We start from the raw sequence: 23349 nt of genomic DNA, 5'->3' as shown, positions 1-23349 counted from the left end.
TTTGGGGTTTTTTTTAGCGTAATGCTTGCGGTAATGCTTGCGATAAACTGAGCTCACTTGGTGGAGGAAACATTTCAATATTTCTCGTGTTGAAATGCCGGTAACGAAGTAACGATGAGCAACGAAGTGTTCAAAGCTGAACTTTTTTGTCTATGATGTTTGTTTGTTTGTTTTTTGTAATTCTTTTTTGTGAAAAATGTGTTTTTAATTAAATCAAATCTCCAGCGTGAAAATGTTTCTTTATTGTTTGAAAGTTGAAGTCATCGATGACGTCAGGTTGCTGGTCGGGAAACATTTGCTCAGAAATAGTGGAAATTTTCACAGGTTTCATCATACTTCATTAAAGTCCATTAAATTAAATATAATTTTACAGATTTTACTTTTCATATTATTTCTAATCTGTTTTTTTCAAGCAAGCGTGTTGCTTGACCAAAATAACATTAAATGACTTAAAAAGTCAAGATTAACTACTTCAATTTTGCTAAAAGCTTTCTCAAAAGCAGCTTCTCAAATTCAGGAAGCGATGAAATGAAAGTAAAACCAGCATTATTTTATCACCGGCCTGCCAGAATGAGGTGAATAATCCGAACAGCATCGGGAAGCACATTTCTGCCGTCGGCGATTTGGCGGGAAGAATCGAAACGCTGCAGCGTAGCTTGAGTTCATGCATGAGAAGCAACGCTCATCCGGTTGCGTGGTCGTCCTTCCTGCCCAGAGCGCAGGAAGGACGACCACATGCAGCTCGCTAGCATTACACGTCTCATTTATTCACTTTGCAGCACAAGAAAAGTGAGTTGGGCACCTAACCGAAGTATGCAGGTGTTGCACTATGTCGGAAAACCCCGTCGCTCAACGGTTTCGTTAAATTAAACCCCACATTGATTGACGACTAGGGACAAAAACCAAATTAAAAACATGTGCTGCAATCCGCTGGCGATGCTTCCGGGGTGTACCCTTATCTCTCACCCATAAAAATAAGACGGGTTACGGTCCAGCAACACCCGTGACGAAAAGATAAAGCGGACATGAACATGATTGAATGAATGAGTTAAAAAAATAATAAAATTAAAATTTCAGGCCCCCAAATTCCCCAGAGCTCAACCCAATCGAGTATTTTTGGGATTAATTGGACAAACAAGTCAGGACCTTCCACAGAGGACCTCCAGAGGTCTGGCGGCGTCCAGGCCTCGACAGATGCCTGTAGCACCTCCTAGAGGGAAGGAGGACAAACAGCCAGTGGTTGGAGTGGGAGGTGTCCTGCTGTGTCCTGCTGTGTGTCCTCAGCCCTGAGATCGTAATTGGTTTCCACTGATAACATCCTAATATGTCATACGGATAAATGTTGTTCGTCAAGCTGGAGGAAACGTAATATTCCAGATTCAAACGTCAGAGTTAAGAGTCTGATGAATAATTGACAATAATTATCGCTCCAGGGCCATCAGTCGTCACAGAGCACAAAGTATCTGACCCAGCCCTTAGCTGCGGTCGGGTTGCCGTGGCAACAGATGACTTACGGTATGCTTGTCCTTATCAGATGCCTTTAACTCGAGATTAATCTTTGACACTTGGCGAGTCCTCAAGACAACAATATAATTTAATTACACTGCAGTAAAATAAACGAGGCGCGTAGCTTTTTACCTGAAGAAAGAGGAAGGCGATGACATCACGCGACTGCTCGTGTCATCTGATGAGGAAGAGTTCTGCATTGTGAGCTGGTGCCAGAGGTCGGCCCGGTCAGACCGCCGTCACGTGATCGTACGACAGTTTGAGCCGAGTCATAAACCTTTGAATCGTAACAAGATGTCTGAAATGGTTCCCTTCAGGGTTCTGATGAAGAGAATGGCTCCGCCTCCTCAGGATCACCTCCTCGGGTCAGTTTGAGATTTTTGGGAAATTTCCCGGCAGTTTTTAAAGATATTTGTGTCGACATCGCCGCTCATTGGGTTTAATTTTCACGTCGGCGAGTGAAGCGCCTGCGTACGGAGACGGCGACATCCTCGACGTGTCGTTGACTCGCTCTGGATTGTCTTTCGGTTTACACGACTCGGTCAATAATCAAGCGAGATATTGAGGAACGCATTTTGAAGCGCCATTAAATTCAACCTCCAGGTGACATCTTCTGGGACAGCAACCCACTCCGCTGGGGGGGAGGGCATCCTCATGCTCTCATAGGCTGATCAGACTAAAACAGATTTGATGTTGGGATAACTGGACCATGAAATGTGCTTTTAGATCAACTGCATGTAAAAACAAGTTTTAGTTGAAGTTTCAAATGGAAAACGTGAATCTCCTGATGCCCCCCCAATGCATGACTCACTGCTTCCAAAGAAACGCAGCATTCGGCCTTCGGCATGCAAGCGGCGAACCAGGAGGCACAGAAAAGAGAAATTATTTCCAGACAGCAATAGTTCCACTACCACAGGTCCACCACATACAGGAAGCTAACCCCCTAACTGGGTCGAGCACCCCCCCCCCCCGCAACCACAATCTAACCGTCATCCTGTAGAAACTTAACTTGACACCATTTCAGTCACAAAGCCGACTCTGAAAACGAGAATCATCTCAGATGCGAAGTTCATCCTTTGCAGAAACTAGATTTTACAGCTTACGGGCGTTGGAGCAAAAAGATGGCGTTGTCGTTTAAATTCAGATTCCTGCAACAGAATGAAACGGAGGGGAGCTCAAACAACAACCTGATTACCCCCTCCTATAGGACTAACATGGGTAAATCATCTTTTTACAATACGGCCACCCAAGGGTGGAACGGTTTGACTCCCGCCCTCAAAACATGCACCTCTTTGGCCTCCTTCAAAAAGGCCCCAAAAATACACCTTTTAGGGGGACAGAAACGGAGATAGTCATCACGACTCTCTCCGGGTCAAACCCACCCTCCTTTTTTTTGTCCACCTACGTTGCACGTATTAATTGCTTTAGTAATTTATTGTAATTTATGCAAGTTATTTGTCATTTTGCATCAGTGGTGTAATTTATTTTAGATTGTTAGTCTGCACTGGCGGTGTAAAATCATTTTATTTTTGTTTTTCCAATGTTACGTTGCATCAATTGTGTAATTTAATATTGGTTTTATTTTTATTTGTGTTGTTGAATGTCGATGATTTATGTACGAAGGACTTTCAACGGAAACAAGCCCGCAAGGGCTTTTTTGAAATGCTCCTCTTAGACAGGATGTTTGATGTTATTTGTACTGTAATACATGCCACTGTGTGACTGTACTTGTACTCCAACATTCTATCTAATAAATATATTCATCATCAGCTGCTGGTAACTCTGAGTTAAATTAAACCTGAAGGGGGGGGCAGTTTAAAGGCACACGATGGACGTTCGTCTCTCCATGCAATCCCGAGAGGATGCTAAAAATCTGTGTCCGGGACTGTTTCCCATCAAGGCTGGTCCATAGATTAATGTCTCATTGTGATCTTCTTAGTCGGCGGAGCGCATCGCCGGCGTCCCGTGGACTTTTTTCCCGGAAAACCAACCTTGAAGAACTTTGAAACTCAATTTCTCATAAAAATGTTTCGAGAAGAAAACAACCGAAGGAACGGAGTTAAAAATCTTGGTGGATTTTTATATCCGCTGGTTCCCCTGCAGGCGGCGCCGCAACATAACCCAAAGAGTCAACGTCACTTACAGCATTTTCAGTTTATTAAGACACTCATACAACTGTTGGGGGGGGTGAAAAGCATTATACTCTGAAGGCAAAACCGTGTCCGCAAAATAACGGCCAACCAGTGAGGAATCCCGATAGAGCAGCAGGTGAGCTAAAACTAAAGCACAGTTAAATTAAAAGTCACGCAATGAAAGCAAAGCCAATCTACATTATAACACGACGACGCCTCTATACGCAGGCCCACAGCACATTGCACACACGTTAGCATAACATAATGCGCAGACTTTATACAGCATTTATACCTTTTAGTCCACAAGTAAGTTACCAAATGGTGGAGAACATCGAATACACACATCCTAACTGAACACGGAAAGAAATACCTGATAAGGAACTTTATGTTTACAGAGCCCATGGCTTTGCAGCTCCAACCAGTCAGACGGTCGAGGCTAGAACTGTTCGGGAGGGACCGACAACGGCGCCTCGCTTTTTAACATACCAAAATTCTGAGCCAAGGATTTATCATTGAGACGTTTTATTTCCCCCTCGAGTAATACAAGCACAATAGCACAAAGTGGAACGATCGCTATCTCTGCGTGGGTTTCTTTTGTTTTTTTAAAAAGGGAAATATCCGCACTCAAATCAGATCGGCCACATTCATGGGCATCTCCTCCACGGTCGTATTGTAAAACGTCTCAATGTCCTTCAGAATCCTCTTGTCGTCTTCGGTGACAAAGTTGATCGCGACTCCTTTCCTGCCGAAACGGCCGCCTCGACCGATTCTGCACAGAGTGGGGGGGGGGGTGAGACTAGACGTTAGGGCGAACCCGTGGAAACCCCAGACGGAGCGAGCGGGCGCGGCCGTTAGCGCGGCTTACCTGTGGATGTAGTTCTCTCGGTTGGTGGGGAGGTCGTAGTTTATGACCAGGGAAACCTGCTGGACATCAATCCCACGAGCCTGAGAGAGAGAGAGAGAATGTCAGAGCCCTTCGGCCGGAGGAGACAGCGAACGCAACGCGATGCACCGATGTCGCTCGTTATAAAGTAACAGATTCCTACAGTAGAGGAATCCATTGTGGAGAACGAGCCCTCATCTCCCAAAAGTTTTCGCTGCTCGGTCATTTCTGGACCGGCGCAGGCCCGAAAACATTTTGGGCGGCGTCTCGGACCTTCTCCCAGCCCGCGTTGTCGCAGCGACTCGTCGCACTCACCAGAAGGTCGGTGGTGATCAGCACTCTGCTCGACCCGGACCTGAACTCCCTCATGATGACGTCGCGCTCCTTCTGGTCCATGTCGCCGTGCTGCGGCGCAAACGGTTTGTACGGCATTAAAAACGCGGACGGGCGGCCGGCGCGCGCGCGGCCGGAACGCGGCTCACCAGAGCGGAGACGGTGAAGTCTCTGGCGTGCATCTTCTCGGTCAGCCAGTCCACTTTTCTCCTGGTGTTGAGGAAGATGACGGCCTGAGTGATGGTCAGCGTCTCGTACAGATCACAAAGGGTGTCCAGCTTCCAATCCTGGAAGCGGCGACAGGCGAGGTCACGCAAAGCGGAACGCCGGCATGTTCCGACCAGACAGCAACAGCCAGCAAACACAAACGTGTCACACGGGATCACGAGAACAAGGACACTGGACATTAGGAAAGAGGTCCCCTCCGAGCCCCACTTCTGATGCCGTGTGTTCCATCTGCTTCCCTGGTGTACCCGTGCTTACACATCCGCGTGAGCCAAACCCAACGGGCCCGGCTCCTGCAGTTTTAGCAGGGTGCTTTAGAGAGAAGGGGGGGGGGGGCTTGGAATTCCAGCGGCGTGCCGAATAGAAAACAAAAAAACACCCTACCTCTTTCTCCACGTTGATGTAGAACTGCTTAATACCCTCCAGGGTAAGCTCTTCTTTCTTCACCAAGATGCGAATCGGGTCTTGCATGAACTTCTTGGTCACTTCCAGCACCTCTGCTGGCATGGTTGCAGACAGCAGCACCACCTAGAGGGGGATTCAGGGAACATGGCGCAACCTCTTAAAACAATATTTAAAATGGAAACCAAGGTGTGGCACAGGGGGGGGCAAGAGGACGGTCTTGTGCAGGCCTGCAGTGAATATCAGACCTCTCCCGTGCCGTTTTGGGTGGGTGAACGCCGCCTATTCCAATGTAAAGCAGAGAAGAAACGACAAGGAAGCAGAGAGGGAGGGAGAAATGGCGGCGCAGCAACGATCGGAGAAATATAAGCAGCTTACACTGCAGAGTCTGCGTCACGGTACCAAGTAGAAAGCGACTTTTAGCTAACCAAAACAATGCAATCACAAGCCGGTGCGCACCGCAACCCGTCGTTTGGGACGGCTATAGAGAGCCTGATCTGCATGTCAGACAGCTGATACATTGTTAGTAAATAAATTTGCTATTATAACATCAAAAGCTCCGTAGCAGATTTTTTTTTTTACTTGTTCACTAAACGCATTCAAAAGATACTTACTTGAATATCGGTAACCAGTTTCTGGAAGATCTCGTATATCTGGTCTTTGAACCCTCGACTCAACATCTCGTCGGCCTCATCCAGAACAAACATCTTGATGGCACTCGGGCCTGTGGAGAAACGCCACGTAAAAGATCCAAAACTGCCTCCCGATTAAAAAAAAAAAAAGGCATCACAGACGGCGTTTGTGCTGAACGAGCGGCGCCGCTTACACAGGTGCCCTCGGTTCAGCATGTCGAACACGCGGCCGGGCGTTCCCACCACGATGTGAGGCTTCTTAGCCTCGAGCTTCTGGATTTCGGATCTGAGGCTGGTCCCTCCGATGCAGTTGTGGCATTCCGCCGCCATGTAGTCGCCCAGAGCCAGAATGACCTTCTGGATCTGAAGAAGCGGATCAGAACTAAGGATCGGCTCAGGAAAACACGGACAAGCCATCGTTTCACCCAGGTTCCACGGCGACGGCAGTATTTTGGCAGCTTGTGGACCGATGCAAACACGGACGACGGGATACTCCCTGTCGTACAAGTTCAGTCGCTTTATCTTTTTAAAGAACTTTATAATATGCCTTTTTGGGACACTGGGGACTTTGTGACCTCAGAACGTACCTGCTGAGCCAGCTCTCTGGTGGGGGCCAACACCAGAGCCTGAGTGCTATGCTTCTCAGTTACCAGCTGCTGCAGGATGGAGATGGCAAACGTGGCCGTTTTGCCAGTGCCCGACTGTGCCTGGGCGATGACATCCAAGCCTAGTGGGGCAAGAACATATTTGTACTAAATTAGCCCAACCCAAATAATCAAAGAGATGATTTTAAATAAGCAATCCTTCAAGCCATAGTTTTTTTTTTTTTTTTAAGAGTATCGAGTGATCAGTGTCAATTAAGTTATCCCCATTAATTGGTAAGTCCCGAAAGATGGTAGAACATCATCTCACTCAGAACTCAAGCACACACCTTTAAAAAAAAAAAAAAAAAAAGTATGGATTTCGCACCTTTGATGCAAGGAATGATCGCCCTTTGTTGAATGGCAGACGGCTTCTCAAAACCGTATGCGTATATTCCTCTGAGAAGAGTCTCCTTCAGGTTCATATCATCAAAGTTATCTGTAATTTCGGTCCAATTGCTCTGCGCGGAGGAAAAAAAAAAAAAAAAGGGAAAGAAAGTGACTCATGAGTAACAAATCCACGACGTGTCGATGACAAAGGAAACGACTAGTCACGCTCATACCTCGATGACTTCAGACTCAATTCCATCTGAGACCCCATGATCCCGATCTTTGGAGCTATTTCAGAGAAAAATTATTTGTCAGGTGGGATAAATATACAAAATATACACAGCGGGTCAAATATCACTACAAATAACTAGCAGGCAGCTATCCCCCTCCCGGCTTTACACGTGGCTCTGAAAACCAGCCTATAAATCACGTTAGAGCTTATAAAACGCGGATGTTCCGTCGGCGTGAAGCCATTCGAGGGTCCCCGGGTTCCGCCCAGACGATCCCGTTACAGAATCGGGGTCTTTTTTTTTTTTTATTCGGTCGCACGTGTCGAATCCCACGAGCCGAGCTTAGCTACCTGCGGCTGGGAACATTTCAGCTAACATCGCCTCGAGAAAAAAAAAAAAAACTAGAAAAACAAAATTCAAGCCGTTTTACGCTCCCACGACGATTTAGCCAGCTCCGGTATCGAAAGCTAAAAGGCTCGGTTCTACAGTCGTTGAGCATATTTCAACATGGAGCTCTACTCCGGTTAGCCAACATGTCCGACGCTGCGGCCTGTGCTACCGCTGTTAGTGGTGCCGCCCGAGGACAAGGCCCGGCTACATCAGGCACTGCGACTCCTCTCAATTACGCAACCACTACATGTAAAAAAAAATACATCACGAGGATGAATAACTAAATATAAAATTATATAGTCTTTACGAACCAAAGAGTATTGCTAACATATCTTTAGCTGCTACGCTAGCGTGCCCAGAAGCTACCGCTATCAGCTAGCGACCACATTACGGCTCGGGCCTAGGAAACTAATAAATTAATTACAAATGCGGCATTACACGGATTGTTCTTCACCTCGACACACGTCAAAAAAAAAAAACACCGGAGGTTACAAAAAGTGACTGGTGTACAATTTTACCTGTTGAAATCAGCAGAATCGCAAGACATGGTCTGTTCGCGGCTTCGGCATGCGACTGGAAAAGATCGCAGATGGCAGGGTCAACTGGCTTTATGCAACCGGACTAATTTCAACAACGACCATAATGCAAACGGCGGACGGCAGTGCGCTCTCAACGGATACTATTAATGTCTTAATCACACTTAACTTCATTCACGATCTTGTACAGTAGAGATATACGACATTACCGATAAAAACGTGAAAAATAAGACGGACTATATTTTGTAGCGGAATGATATTGCAGTACCAAGAAGTGCTTAGGCTTCTACGGCATCCTGGACAGGTCAAACTTCAATTGACGAGGTTGCGCAATATATTGCGATATGACTAATGCAGAAACTAGAACAAAGAAAGATTGAGATCGATTTTTTTACGTTTTTGATCCTCTCTTAGATGTTAAACCAACAGATTTAAACTTTTCATAAATTTCTTTTAGACCTGAAATATTGAATTTAGTCCAAGATTTGTGTCTTTCCATGTGTTCTCCATATATTTCGGCCTCACGATTATTTGCCAGATGCCATCATTTGATATTTCTGAATTACTCTATAGACTTTGCTGACCGGCATGCTATTTTTCCCGGAGCATTTTTGACAGGGGGAATATTTACAAATGACCGGCTACTTAATTGTTGCCTCCCATGCAGGTTCATTAAGAGAATAATCCCTTTAATTAATAATCTCTTCATCAATTCCTTTGGAAAAATTGTGTGTCACCTGATGTTCCCTTATTAACATGCCCAACACATGTCCGGATATCCTGATGCGCCTGTCGCATTTCTTTTCTTAATTTTATTTCGAGCTTTTGTATTTCAGAACAGAGATAAAGTTGATCAGAAACTAGAACTATCTTCTGGATCTGAAGTGGAAATCAGAACTAAGAATTAGTTCAGGAGAATATGGGAAAGTCTCTTACAATACTAAGCCAGTGAAGATTCCGTACCGTTTGGTGTAAGGATTGGTCGGACTTTGCTGAGTGACAGATGGCTTCAAAATAGCATATTCCCCTGAGATTCTCCTTCAGGTTCATAAAAGTGTTTGTATAGTTGGTCCAGCAGTAAAACGGCAACACCTGAGCGACGATGAAATCCCACACGTCTCCACGGCTGTGACAAACGACACACCTTGTCATTCAACATTTTTTTTAATTTTAGTCCTCTCTACATTGTAAATTCTCAGTGAAGATATATATAAATATATTTTATGATTTGGATTCCACCCTTTGCTTTGACGACAGCTTTGTAAACCCTTGGCATTCTCTCCACGAGCTTCCTGGAGGTCGTCCACCTGAACTGGCTCCACTTCACAGGTGAACCTTGTCAAGGTTCATTTGTGGATCGTCTTACCTTCCTAAAGGGGTTGAAACCATCTGCCGTGTCGCGCAGCAGTCCGAATCTATATTTTGGATTATAGAACCAATCAGCAAAGCAGAGAGAGAACAAAACTGCCCATCCTTACTTGAAGAACTGAAGGTTCGAGATTTATTTGGCCAAGAAACACAAGGAATCAACATTAAAACAGTGGAAATCTGTGCTTTGGTTTAATGTGTTCAGATTTGAGATCACTGGTTCTTTCCTGCATGTCTTTGTGAGACTCAGAAAAGGTGAATGGACTGTCTCTGCGTGCGTGGTTCCCACGGTGGAGGAGGTGTGGCGCCGTGGGGGAGGCAGACACTAGTGGGGATTTATTCAAAACCGAAGGCACATTGAACGAGCTTGGCGACCACAGCATCCACCCATCCGGTTTGAGTTTAGCCGGATCGCCATTCATTTTTTTGTTACCCCAAAACACACCTCCGGGCTGCGCGAGGGCTATCGTTACGATGGAGTGGCCTCCAAAGTCACCCGACAACCCGATGGAGATGGGTTTTAGGATGAGATGGACCAAAGTGTCTGGGAAACCCCTGTTGGAAAACCATTTCATGGAGCTCATCAAGAGAATGTCAAAGCAGCAATCTAAAAAAGGTGGCCACTTCTGAGGAATCTAAAACATTTGAGACATCGAACCAGAACAGATCGTGCTTGGACTTTTACTGCACCACGGTGTAGTAGTTGGAGAGGAGCTCCTCTCCTGCTGTAATGTCTCTGAGCGACACCAGGACGACGCAGCGCAGCGGCCTCTGCGCGTCATGGCCGTAGTTGACGTTCGGGAGAAACCGCCGGAGCTCCACGGGGAAACCGTCCGGGACGTCATACTCCTGGTAGCAGACGTTCGCGGGCCGCTCGTCGGAGCAGTTGTTCACGTATTGGCCAACAGCAAGTGGGTTTCGTGGGTTATCCGTCAACCACGTGGCGTCACTCATCAGAAAGGGCCCGACTCTGTCCCTGCCGCTGCAGGACCTGAACACGACTCTGGAGAGGCCTTTGTCGTTGCCGTCCACTAAGACGCCATCGATGCATCTGAACACGAATGGGTTCCTGATGGACTGCAGGAGAACCGGCTCGTGGAGCTGGTAGACCGTGCCAGGGTACATGGAGACGAGCGCTCCTTTTGGCACAAACCCCCTGGTGACAAAAACTCCGGATCCCGCGGATGGTAAAGTGCTGGGCTTCCTGTCAATGCAGAATCCCAGAGACTGTAGCGTGGAATGATCATCCCCACAGCGGATCCCTGCATGATGAAGACTCTGGAAGAGGTGTAGTAAAGTCCGGGAAACCTGCTCATCTGGGACCAGCTTGTCTTTCGAGCGTTCCGTCACATGACGCAGGGTTTTCTCGTTTTTAGACAGGTTCAGTGCAATCCACGGCACAAACCTGTGCCTGTAAGATTTCCATTTGGTGAGGAATCTGGTTAAAACCGCTCGAAACATTCACAGCCGTGACAAAAACCGAGTGTGACCGGAAAGAGAACGCCTCATTTTCATAACTTAACACGTCACTTCTGGTATTTATTCAAAATAAAATAAAGTAAATTCTCAACTCGTGGCGGAACCGTTTTCTGGTAGATTATCCTCACTTGTAATTGGCTACAATGTCTTAGATATTTATTTTAATCAAACAAAGTGACATTCTAATACTTGGCATAGCCGATAACGACTAATATGGTGCTTTTATTTGTTAAAGCGATCCATTAACCCGGAAGTACTTGTAAAAACTTTACGTACACACTAGCCAGCTGGATGGGAGGAAAGGTAGTCGGGCAAAGACAAACATGGTGAGATTACAGTCTTTTTAATTCGTTTCTTTGACGAAAACATAAACAAAGCAAATATACATAAACTATTATTCCTGTCTGCACTGCGGTATTGATTTTACATTTTCTTTATATTATTATGAAAACATTTGACGTTAGCATTAGCTTAAGTAGCGCACCTAGCTCGATAATCTTGCTAGCTTCTAAAATAAGAGGCAAACAAAATTAGATGACGTGCCGAAGTAGTGTTATTAATTAATGATTTGTTTTCGACATTTCCTTTTTTTATGGTTAGGGTGCTTGATCAATGTTTATAAATGCATAGACTTTTGTGTTTTAAATCTGCTGCCAGGTTAGCTTGTTTTTGCTAGTTCAATAATGGTATGATGTGTGGTCAGTGTAGCTAAAAACCTAGCCCATCCTTCGTAGTTATTCGTTTTAAACAAATATCCAATGGTCAGAATATTGCATTGACTCCATTGCATTAGTGCATGGTAATTGTGTATTGTTGCATGAACAACAGGTGCCTTGTGTGTCTTTGTGCAGAACAAGCTGAAGTCCTCACAGAAGGATAAGGTTCGTCAGTTCATGATTTTCACCCAGTCGAATGAGAAGACTGCACTGACCTTTTTGTCGCAGAATGACTGGAAATTAGACGTTGCCACAGACAAGTTTTTCCAAAATCCAGAACTCTACGTTCCAAATCTAAAGGGGACCTCAGACAAGAAGAAGCTTGAGCAGCTGTACAACAGATATAGAGGTCGGGCAATTACTCAGTTTGATGTTATACGTCTGGCATTTTTTATTATTTCATTTAAGTGAATAAACAGCTGAAACTACCTACTTTTAAATCACCCTTCATATTGTTATTGTCTTAGATCCTCATGATGAGAACAAGATTGGCGTTGATGGGATCCAGCAGTTTTGTGATGACCTGACTCTGGATCCTTCCAGTATAAGTGTCCTCCTCATAGCGTGGAAGTTCAGGGCAGCGACACAGTGCGTGTTCTCAAAGCAGGAGTTCATGGATGGCATGGCAGAGCTGGGGTGAGAGGATTAGATCATTTTTATTGTTTTGTCTAAGCTTTGACTTGTTTTGTATCCTCATTTATTACATATACACTAATCAATATATTTTGTACCCTGTAAATGTAAATTCATTCATTTAAATATATTGACATTAACACAGACAGGACAGCTCATTTGAAAGATGACAATTCCATATACTTATAATGTGTTGTTGATTTGGAGGCTTTGTTTGGAAGATGCCAAATACATAATTTCTCTTTGACAACATGACTATTATACATTTATTTACATTTATGTGACTGTTATTATGGTGGCGTAGTGGTTAGCGCTGTCCCCTCACAGCGAGACGGTACCGGTTTCAAATCCTATCTGTGCGGAGTTTGTATGTGGATTTACTCCGGGTTTTTTCCTCCCACTTCCAAAAACATGTAATTTAGGTCAATTGGCTGCCCCCCAAAAAATTAGTAGTAGTATGTAGTGTATGAGTGTGAGTGGTTGTTCGTTTCTGTGTGGCGACGCACCTGGGGTGTGCCCACCATAGCAAGTGGGAATAGGCTCTAGCAACTCAAGCAGTAGAAAACAAATGAATGACTGTTCATTTTGTTGCTTAGATTTACAAAGCAAGTTAATGAACGTCACTGTTAAAACAATGCTCTTTTTCTGCCTCATTTCCCAGTTGTGATAGCATAGAGAAGCTAAAAGCACAGCTGCCTAAAATGGAGCAAGAGTTAAAGGACCATGGAAAATTTAAGGACTTTTACCAGTTTACATTTAATTTTGCAAAGAATCCTGGTCAGAAAGGTTTGGGTAAGACTCTTCCAATGTTCATCATACTATGTATATTTTGTTTGGCTGTTTATCAACCTATTTCTGGTTTTCTTGCAGATTTAGAAATGGCTATTGCTTACTGGAAGTTAGTACTGACTGGAAGATTCAAGTTCCTGGAATTGTGGAACAAGTTTTTAGTTGTGAGTTTGATAAAACACACTCAAAAACCGAAGACCATCCCAAAGGCCAAATGTTATTGTGTTTCCACATAAAGCCACTTCAGTGTATATTTACAAACGGTGCTCTGTAAACAACGACATAACATGGCAAAGTCTGTCATTTACCTTCCCATTTACATGGTGGTTTAATCTTTCAAAAACTTTGCCAGCTAATTGTCTCCCTTCTTGAGTTATAGGAGGTGACTGCTTGTAGTTTCTCTTTTAATCTCACAGGTGTGGATATGAGAAAACCCGCTTCTCACTTCATATTCTGTTGCCATGTCTCCTGCAGGAGCATCACAAAAAATCTATTCCTAAGGACACCTGGAACCTCTTACTAGACTTCAGTGCAATGATCACAGATGATATGTCAAATTACGATGAAGAAGGCAAGTACTCGTTTATTTTTGTCCTACATGTTACTTTAGGCGCCTTGTTGCATGCAGCTTGTAAGAAAAAAACTGCGAGTCATCCATATCTTCTTCTATGATAGAGTAAAATCAGTTCTGTGTTCTTCCACCAGGAGCGTGGCCTGTCCTTATCGACGACTTTGTGGAGTTTGCACGGCCACACATTGGGACAAAAAGCACGTCAGTTTAAAGTTTGCGCTCATGGAAGGAATAGCCACGTGAATTTTCCAGAGTTGCGGTGAACGGAGGACAAGAGGACAGCACTGAGCTGAGAACTATGTTGCCTTTTCAACCCTCAGGACTGAAATATTTTACACAGCAGAGACTTTATGTATGTGTGTTTTGACGTAGATGTGTATATATATATATATATATATATATATATATATATATATATAAAATACATCTTTTTGTTGGTCATCTTGTGGTGGTTTGGAACTTTTATCTAAAGTGTTTGGCTTTTTGTTTGTTCTGAAGCCAATTAGAGAGGAGTCAACATCTTGTGTTAATGTTTGAGCTCCACGCAAAAGCAGGTTGATAAACACATTTCTGATTTGTAATCTAAACACGGGTTCACGGGGGGATGCTCTTTTAAATATTGCATTTTAATACTCTAGTGTGCATTTCCGGTTCTATTTTTGTTTGATGATACGTGTGTGCAAAAAGTCAGTATAAATAATTGATTGTAATTTTCTAAGCATAATGCTGTTTGTTTGAAGACACATGTTTAATGATAAAATAAATGTTCCCATTTTGGTATCTTTAAAGCTACCAGACCTCTGTGTATGTCTCTGTAAATAAATGTGTTGAAACAACTTAATAGAACAAATTCTAGGGATTACTGAGTATATATGATTTGGGGCCAGTGTCATTTATCAATCTGAAGAACATTTAAATTAAATAAAGCTACTCTGATGATTGGAATAAAAAAATATTCCTCTTATTAGTAGTGACTAATAACAAGGATTATAACCTTACTATGTTGGCTGATGTTTGCTGCCAAAAAGATGAGTTTGACTATGTAGCCTTTTTTTTTTTTCTTTACAATTTTTACGTGTTTACACGTTTATCCATACAATGCATTTATTTTTCACAATTCAAATGTTAGCTATATTATAATTTCTGACTATATTTCGTTCAAACTCCTTTCGTATCACGATGGATTTCATTTGCGTTCTGTCTAAATCTGCTGTAATTCCACAAGAGGGCGCTCGCCTGGTCCTCGACAAGTGGGACGGGACGGACATGACGCGTGCCCTCGCGCTGCCTCCTTAACGGCATTTTAAGTTGCTCAGGGCGACGGAACACAGACAACAGACCGGAGGGCTTGGAAGAGCTCCGGAAAGGCGGATAGAAGCTCTAAAAAGTGAGATAGGGGCGCGCTGGAAAGATGACGAACGTTATTAACACAGTTTTATCTGAGATGGGCTGGGACAAGCGCTTTGCCATCCCCCAAATCAACGCAGAAAACAAGGCGTTGTTAGAAAAGGTAAGACCGTTATCTTGAAAATAACGCAGCCATTTCTGAGAGTGCCACTAGGGGGGCGAGACGATACAGAAAGTTCCGATTCCAGCTACTGTGCGCCCCCGGAGGGAGAACTTTCCCAAGTGAATATGTTTTGTTTTTACAAATAAGTCTACACATGAGTAAAAATAAATAAATAAATTTTATTTTATATTTAGTGACTAATAACAAGGATTATAACCTTACTATGTTGGCTGATGTTTGCTGCCAAAAAGATGAGTTTGACTATGTAGCCTTTTTTTTTTTTCTTTACAATTTTTACGTGTTTACACGTTTATCCATACAATGCATTTATTTTTCACAATTCAAATGTTAGCTATATTATAATTTCTGACTATATTTCGTTCAAACTCCTTTCGTATCACGATGGATTTCATTTGCATTCTGTCTAAATCTGCTGTAATTCCACAAGAGGGCGCTCGCCTGGTGCTCTACTAGTGGGACGGGACGGACATGACGCGTGCCCTCGCGCTGCCTCCTTAACGGCATTTTAAGTTGCTCAGGGCGACGGAACACAGACAACAGACCGGAGGGCTTGGAAGAGCTCCGGAAAGGCGGATAGAAGCTCTAAAAAGTGAGATAGGGGCGCGCTGGAAAGATGACGAACGTTATTAACACAGTTTTATCTGAGATGGGCTGGGACAAGCGCTTTGCCATCCCCCAAATCAACGCAGAAAACAAGGCGTTGTTAGAAAAGGTAAGACCGTTATCTTGAAAATAACGCAGCCATTTCTGAGAGTGCCACTAGGGGGCGACACGATACAGGAAGTTCCGATTCCAGCTACTGTGCGCCCCCGGAGGGAGAACTTTCCCAAGTGAATATGTTTTGTTTTTACAAATAAGTCTACACATGAGTAAAAATAAATAAATATATTTTATATACAGTATATATTGGTCCAGTGCCTGTCATACAGGTTTATATGTCGGCTGCATGACTCAGGGAATGACATCATCAGATCACTGACTCAGCCAAGCATAAGTTCAGTCAAGTTCAACTCAGGCATCTGGAGTCATTGGTACTGGATCTTATTGTAGGATTACTGTGTTTACTGTGTAAATGTTGTAAATGTTATGTGTGTTTTTTTATTAGACCATTGTGTCTGCAATAAAGAGTTGATTGATTGATTGATATATAATTATTTTAGTCAAGCATAGACACTAAAAGGGGCAAACAAAGAAGGCCATTGTAAGTCCCCCTTTGGTAAAAAGGTTTTTACGTCCTGATGGTGTCCCCGTCTCTACAAAGTAATGGATGCAGCCCTGACCAGGTTTATCTAACTACACGCAGTGGTGCAAAAAGAACAAATAGTTCTGTAACAGCCACAGGTATTTTCACGCATCTCCCTTCCTCAACGACAGATTCATAAGACCGAGATGGAATTGGCACGACTGGACAACAAACTCGCCAGCGACAAGGATGAAAAGGAGTACATGACCAAATACTTAAAAAATGTCAGCCAAGAGCTGGAAAACACAGAGGTAAGCCTATCATGACACTGCTAATTCAATTTGTTTCATATAGATTACTTTTTTGGTAACTGTGTTCTCGATATATTTGCTTTTTCTACACGCAGGCTCTGTGCAGGGCGAAGGAAAGCGAAATCGAGATGGAGAAACACCTCACAGCCCTCGCAGAAAGGGAGGCGGCTCATCTGTCACAGCAGACCGCTGAGATGGAGAAGGACCGGCAATGTTTAGGAGACAGGAAGAACGTGCTCGAGGTTTCTAACCAATCCATTGCATATTTTTATAATAACGATGGCCGTTTAGGCCAGAACGCGTGTAAACAGACTTTGTCCGTGTCGTCAGAACCAAATATTCGAGACCAAACAGAAGCTGGAGGAGTTCAGGAAACGGATGGGTTGGGACCAGCAGCGCATGGATGACTTTTACAATGAGTCTAAACAGAAAGAGGACGACACGATGGCCGTCATGAAATATGATCAGCAAGATGATCAGAGGATCAAGGTGAAGAGAAAGAAAAGGCCTCCATTCTGTGGTTTTCATGAGCTAACAGCTTTATATTCGTTTCCTGTAGTCGCTCACGCTGGAAGTAGAGAAGAAGACACTGGAGGCCAACAAAATGCGTGAAGCACTCGACCAAGAGTTGACAGCAATGACTTCTGACCAGGTATCGTGAGAAACGCTTTGTGTTCTTATTGCTTTTGTGGAAGTGGCATTCTTTTCTTATCCCTCTTCTGCTTTTCTATCTAGCTTGCTTTGGATAAAACGATGGAGAGTTTGCAGCAGGCCCACCTGGAGACGCAGCAAATCACCAACCAATGGGAACGCACCATCGAGCAGATGAAGCAAAAGGACGCGGCGATGCAGCAATGCATGCTGGTAAATCTGGGACTCTAGAGACAACAATGTAAAATAAAATCCAACAGAATGTGAGGAGGAGAAGTTCATCATCCTGTTTCTTCTTCTAGCAACAGAACCAAACCAACCAGAACCTGAGAGAGAAGAGCAGCGCCGCGGCAGAGATGAAGCACATGCTGCAAATCCAAAGGGACAACAACGAGGAACTGGAGAGGAAGAGGAGCTCCTGCAGCCAGCTGGTGTCCAAGCTGGGTCTGGATCTGAAGGAGGAAGAGACTAATCGCCGCAGGCTGCAGGACGAGGTCAGTCTCTCTCCCAAATGCCTTCAGCTGTGGGTTCAGCTCGGAGAACTGACGCTCGCGTCTCTTGCAGTTGGACAGTTGTAAAGCTATCAGGGACAGATTGTCCTCTGATGTCGCTTCTGTCACGTCAACCATATCGGCATTGAAGAAGGAAGCCGAGTACAACGAGCGCAGGTCGGTAAAAGTCAAGCGGCTGCTGCTTGGTTACAAATCCGGGGTTTAGTCCGAGTGCGTTTGTGTCGCCGTAGACTGAAGACGGAGGACGACCTCATCGCTGCGCTGCGGGAGAAGCTGGAGGTCGTGACCCGGAGCGTCCTCAGCGAGGAGGAGAGAGTCGCACAGATGGATCAGCTCCTCGTGGAGGAGGACCGAGCAGTCAAGGTGTCTGTCTGTCTGTCTGTCTGTCTGTGCCTGTCTGTCTGTCTGTCTATCTGTCTGCCTGTCTGTCTTTGCAGGAGTTGGACATCCACCTCCACAAGTGCAGGGAGGAGCTTTGTAGTCAGAAGGAAAGTTTGCGGCTCCTCCAAACAAAGAAAAGAGATGCTGCCGCCCAGGCTTCAAGGGACGAATCAACCGTCGCCAACCTGGATGGCCAGCTGAGAAAACTGGAGAAGGAATTGTTGAGCAAGCAGAAGACCACAGCGGGACAGGTTGGCTGATCGTCTCCACGGCGCCGCCTCGTCCTCCTTTGACCGCGAATGACGATGCTCGCGTATTTCCCTCCAGGACTCCCAGATTGTCAGCTTGGCGAAACAACTGTCAAACCTGCAAGGCAACGTCAGCTCAGACGACACACAAATGCTGGATGTGAAGATCGCTGAGCTGACCAAAACCCTAGAGGAGAGGAGGAGGATAGCCGCCAAGCTGACCAGCTCGCTTAAGGAGTCCGAGGTCAGTCCGGCCACTGATTACCTCACTGCACCCCCCCCCCCCCCTCTGTGCGGTTCACAGGGCGAGCCACGAAATAAATCCTTTGCACGCCTTCCCTGACAGAACGACATTCGCCGTCTGAGGAACGAGAAGGAGAAATCAGAAGCTGAAAAGAGAGAGCTGGACGGGAAGCTGGACGAGCTGGAGCTGCTCTGTAACGCCAAAGAGAGGGAGCTGAGGAGTCTCAAGCGCGAGAATCAGGTACGCAGTGATGTCATAACGGGTACCAGAAAACCACGGGGACATTAGAACATCACAAAGAATGCAGCTGCAGCCCTAACATTTACACGGCTGATCAATAAAATGGCGTCTAAAGAACCCTTAATGTGACCAAAAAGAATTCTGTCCCATTAAGGACGACGCCGTCTTTATTTGTGGACAACTTGCCGAGGTCCAAATACAGATCCACTCAGAGCAAATGTGTGTCCTGTGTTGTCGATTTCGTGTCCCCATCAGGACAAGTTGGTGGAGGTCAATGCCATGAAAATAGAGCTGAAGCGCAAGAGGGATCTGCAGTCCAAAATGGTGGACGGAAAGCTGTGCTTGGAGGCCAGGAAGGTGGCGCTGCAGAGCGCCTTCCAGGAGAGGGAGAGCGAGATCAAGGCCTACAAGGAAGCGCTCCGGCAGCAGGTGAAGGTCGCCGAGCGGGAGAGACATGCGCTCAAAACCGAGCTGAACAAGAAGCTGTCCGAGGTGGACAAGCTGAAGGCACGCTTCGAGGCCATGATGCTGCCGATGGCGGCTCCCGAGGGCGAGAAGGAGCCACCCCTGGCTTACTACAACACAAAGGTAAGACGCAGCAATAGCGTCTCACACAGAGCCCGCTGGCGCTGAACGACACATCGAGGCGCCCGTGTGCTTTTCACCAGGCCACACGGGAGAGGGAGGAGCTCCGGAGTCGGGGGGAGAACCTGGACGCGAAGATCCGGAAGACGGAGCTGGAGAATACGGGCCTGCAGAACATCATCCAGATGTGGAACGCCAGCAACGCGGCTTTCCACGCTTCCCTCTGCGCGGAGAAAAAGTCCGGTACGTACGAGCATCCGGGCTGAACCTGAACCCAGCAGCGAGGAGATCCGGACCGGGATTGTTGAACCGCAGAAGCAGCAACATGCTACGTTTAATGTCATCAGGAGGAATCAAAGTTTACTCTGATCTCCAGCAGCGATGGACGAATCCAGAATGGTTTTCTTCTTTTTGCTTTAGGCCGGGAATACCAGGAAAAGCGGAAGCTGGAGGAGCAACTGAGGGCAGCTTTGCAGACGGCCAAGTTGAAGAGACGCCAGGTAGCAGAGCTCCAACGGGATTTACAGGTTCGTCCTCTTTCTGGCCGGCGTGGAGCCGTTTACTTCCTGATCTAGTCTTACATCTGCATCAGAAAGAATGACTGGACACTTAGAATACGTGCAGAGTGTGTGTCTGCCTCACTCTTCATTTCCAGGAAGTGAACTGTAGAAGAAGTGCAACAGGAGAAAACTAATGTTGAGCACAAAGAATCGGTCGTCAGAGACCTGAAAAAAAAAAATTCCTTTCCCAGCGGGAGAAAATAGAGCGAGCCACGAAGGAGGTTTCACGTCTGCGTCTTCGTTCGTCCTGCGGAATGCACGAACACGCAATCCGAAATAAGATGTCATCGTCCCGTCCATTTCTAGGGTCGCGAGTTGACCGCGGCGGTCCCCTCTGCTCAGCACTCCGGGGGCGTGACGTCCGAGGAGCAGGACGAGAAACTGACGGAGTTCAAGGAGTTCAACAGCAGCATCAACAAGATGCTGATGGAGTCCGCGGAGGGGCAGCCCGACCTCAGAGCGGTGCTGGAGCGGTACTTCCTGGAGGTACGACGCGGCCGGCGGTCCATTTCTCCGTGAGACAAACCGGGTTTTCACCTCTAATGCTTGTGTCCTGTCCTCTCAGGCCAACCTGTCTTTCCCGTCCATGTCGTCCACTCCCGCCAGCACGAACACCGGCCGCCGCTCGTCTTCACCGAGGTCAGGAACGCTTCAGATTCATCTCGGGAATCGAGGCCGAACGAGAAATACTAATAATAATGTAACACAGGATCTCCTCCTCCTCCCATAGCGCCCTCCAGCGCCCTGGGGCCTCCTCTCGTCAACCCCTGGCGCTGAACGTTGTGGAGGTGGGCTTGGATCTGCCCGTGACCGCCCCTCCTCTCGACTCCTCCAGGAGTTCCAGCTCCTCCTCCACCTCCCGTAGGTCCACGACCCGTCGCCCTGGGGCCTCCTCTCGTCAACCCCTGGCGCTGAACGTTGTGGAGGTGGGCTTGGATCTGCCCGTGACCGCCCCTCCTCTCGACTCCTCCAGGAGTTCCAGCTCCTCCTCCACCTCCCGTAGGTCCACGACCCGTCGCCCTGGGGCCTCCTCTCGTCAACCCCTGGCGCTGAACGTTGTGGAGGTGGGCTTGGATCTGCCCGTGACCGCCCCTCCTCTCGACTCCTCCAGGAGTTCCAGCTCCTCCAGGAGAAAATGAAAGAAGCCGTTCCTGGGCTTATAAGAACAGTTTATTTGATTATATTAGGTTTGATATTAGGTTATATTGTTTTGTTTGTTTGTTTATTTGTTTGTTTGTTTGTTTGGGGGGGGGGGGGTTGGAACTTTTATCTAAAGTGTTTGGCTTTTTGTTTGTTCTGAAGCCAATTAGAGAGGAGTCAACATCTTGTGTTAATGTTTGAGCTCCACGCAAAAGCAGGTTGATAAACACATTTCTGATTTGTAATCTAAACACGGGTTCACGGGGGGATGCTCTTTTAAATATTGCATTTTAATACTCTAGTGTGCATTTCCGGTTCTATTTTTGTTTGATGATACGTGTGTGCAAAAAGTAGGTATAAATAATTGATTGTAATTTTCTAAGCATAATGCTGTTTGTTTGAAGACACATGTTTAATAATAAAATAAATGTTCCCATTTTGGTGTCTTTAAAGCTACCAGACCTCTGTGTATGTCTCTGTAAATAAATGTTGTAAGTGTCCGTCTATGACGCATGACGTGTCACGTGACTGGGGCGACGCTGCAAGCCCCGGAACATGTATGGAACCGCGTATAAAGCCGGAAGAGTTCCGCCGGCGGGGGCGTGACGAACAGCTGGTCTCTGCAAACGCCGAGACAGGGACATGGTGCGCTAATAACCCGACGCCAAAGAAGAGCGCCAAACGATATTTTACGAGTTTGCACCCTTGGTATGCAGAGCGAGGTATGTCCGATACAATATGCTGTGCCCTGCAATCTGGCCGTTATGTTGAAACGAAGTATGCACTGACGGGTGGTTATGTTTTGTTTGTTTGATTATTTAGTTTCACGGTGTTTGAAGGTGCTTGAAGGTGCTTGAATAAAGTACGCAAAGCAACTACACCCGTTGGTGACTCTCTGCACTTATTTCGACGCCGGGGGCTGCAACAAATGTGTTGAAACAACTTAATAGAACAAATTCTAGGGATTACTGAGTATATATGATTTGGGGCCAGTGTCATTTATCAATCTGAAGAACATTTAAATTAAATAAAGCTACTGTGATGATTGGAATAAAAAAATATTCCTCTTATTAGTAGTGACTGATAACAAGGATTATAACCTTACTATGTTGGCTGATGTTTGCTGCCAAAAAGATGAGTTTGACTATGTAGCCTTTTTGTGTTTTTTTACAATTTTTACATGTTTACATGTTTATCCATACAATGCATTTATTTTTCACAATTCAAATGTTAGCTATATTATAATTTCTGACTATATTTCGTTCAAACTCCTTTCGTATCACGATGGATTTCATTTGCGTTCTGTCTAAATCTGCTGTAATTCCACAAGAGGGCGCTCGCCTGGTCCTCGACAAGTGGGACGGGACGGACATGACGCGTGCCCTCGCGCTGCCTCCTTAACGGCATTTTAAGTTGTTCAGGACGCCAGACAGACAACAGACCGGAGGGCTTGGAAGAGCTCCGGAAAGGCGGATAGAAGCTCTAAAAAGTGAGATAGGGGCGCGCTGGAAAGATGACGAACGTTATTAACACAGTTTTATCTGAGATGGGCTGGGACAAGCGCTTTGCCATCCCCCAAATCAACGCAGAAAACAAGGCGTTGTTAGAAAAGGTAAGACCGTTATCTTGAAAATAACGCAGCCATTTCTGAGAGTGCCACTAGGGGGCGACACGATACAGGAAGTTCCGATTCCAGCTACTGTGCGCCCCCGGAGGGAGAACTTTCCCAAGTGAATATGTTTTGTTTTTACAAATAAGTCTACACATGAGTAAAAATAAATAAATAAATTTTATTTTATATTTAGTGACTAATAACAAGGATTATAACCTTACTATGTTGGCTGATGTTTGCTGCCAAAAAGATGAGTTTGACTATGTAGCCTTTTTTTTTTTTCTTTACAATTTTTACGTGTTTACACGTTTATCCATACAATGCATTTATTTTTCACAATTCAAATGTTAGCTAT

At 45.5% G+C, this 23349-nt stretch overlaps 4 protein-coding genes and 2 non-coding genes across 7 annotated transcripts; 2 read left to right on the top strand and 4 right to left on the bottom strand.

The window, feature by feature from the left end:
* Positions 1-3641: 3641 nt before the first annotated feature.
* Positions 3642-13688, bottom strand: eif4a2 (eukaryotic translation initiation factor 4A2). 2 transcript variants are annotated; one of them, XM_068748507.1, is made up of 11 exons: positions 13664-13688; positions 7318-7364; positions 7083-7215; positions 6701-6840; positions 6308-6476; positions 6096-6205; positions 5464-5607; positions 5004-5141; positions 4837-4926; positions 4504-4583; positions 3642-4407 (listed from the first exon to the last, which is right to left on the bottom strand). In XM_068748507.1, the coding sequence occupies exons 1-11, from the start codon at positions 13686-13688 to the stop codon at positions 4263-4265; spliced, it is 1221 nt and encodes a 406-aa protein (XP_068604608.1). In that variant the 3' UTR covers positions 3642-4262. The 2 variants fall into 2 exon arrangements, with proteins under 2 accessions (XP_068604608.1, XP_068604607.1); XM_068748506.1 differs by lacking the exon at positions 13664-13688 and adding an exon at positions 8223-8312 and having other exon boundaries at positions 7318-7372.
* Positions 5222-5406, bottom strand: LOC137905129 (small nucleolar RNA SNORA81). Its single transcript, XR_011105835.1, has one exon. It is a non-coding gene; the product is annotated as a small nucleolar RNA SNORA81 (small nucleolar RNA).
* On the bottom strand, positions 6955-7027 carry LOC137905130 (small nucleolar RNA SNORD2). The gene has a single exon (XR_011105836.1). It is a non-coding gene; the product is annotated as a small nucleolar RNA SNORD2 (small nucleolar RNA).
* On the bottom strand, positions 9394-11069 carry setd9 (SET domain containing 9). Its single transcript, XM_068748516.1, has one exon. The coding sequence runs from the start codon at positions 11067-11069 to the stop codon at positions 10290-10292; it is 780 nt and encodes a 259-aa protein (XP_068604617.1). The 3' UTR covers positions 9394-10289.
* dcun1d1 (DCN1, defective in cullin neddylation 1, domain containing 1 (S. cerevisiae)) lies at positions 11388-14679 on the top strand. The gene is made up of 7 exons (XM_068748517.1): positions 11388-11413; positions 11939-12152; positions 12271-12439; positions 13098-13228; positions 13307-13389; positions 13700-13796; positions 13931-14679. Exons 1-7 carry the CDS (start codon positions 11411-11413, stop codon positions 14005-14007), a joined length of 774 nt encoding a protein of 257 aa, XP_068604618.1. The 5' UTR covers positions 11388-11410; the 3' UTR covers positions 14008-14679.
* A 1178-nt stretch (positions 14680-15857) lies between these two features.
* Positions 15858-21838, top strand: LOC137904329 (coiled-coil domain-containing protein 39-like). The gene is made up of 18 exons (XM_068748495.1): positions 15858-16039; positions 16702-16821; positions 16917-17063; positions 17152-17310; positions 17381-17473; positions 17557-17685; positions 17775-17966; positions 18037-18140; positions 18215-18347; positions 18422-18616; positions 18693-18857; positions 18960-19097; positions 19353-19685; positions 19766-19925; positions 20103-20209; positions 20549-20728; positions 20808-20881; positions 20973-21838. Exons 1-18 carry the CDS (start codon positions 15941-15943, stop codon positions 21379-21381), a joined length of 2937 nt encoding a protein of 978 aa, XP_068604596.1. The 5' UTR covers positions 15858-15940; the 3' UTR covers positions 21382-21838.
* Positions 21839-23349: the final 1511 nt, after the last annotated feature.

This window comes from Brachionichthys hirsutus, chromosome 15 (assembly GCF_040956055.1).
Source record: "Brachionichthys hirsutus isolate HB-005 chromosome 15, CSIRO-AGI_Bhir_v1, whole genome shotgun sequence".
Lineage (NCBI taxonomy): Eukaryota > Metazoa > Chordata > Actinopteri > Lophiiformes > Brachionichthyidae > Brachionichthys > Brachionichthys hirsutus.
This window is presented reverse-complemented; position numbering and strand designations above follow the sequence as displayed.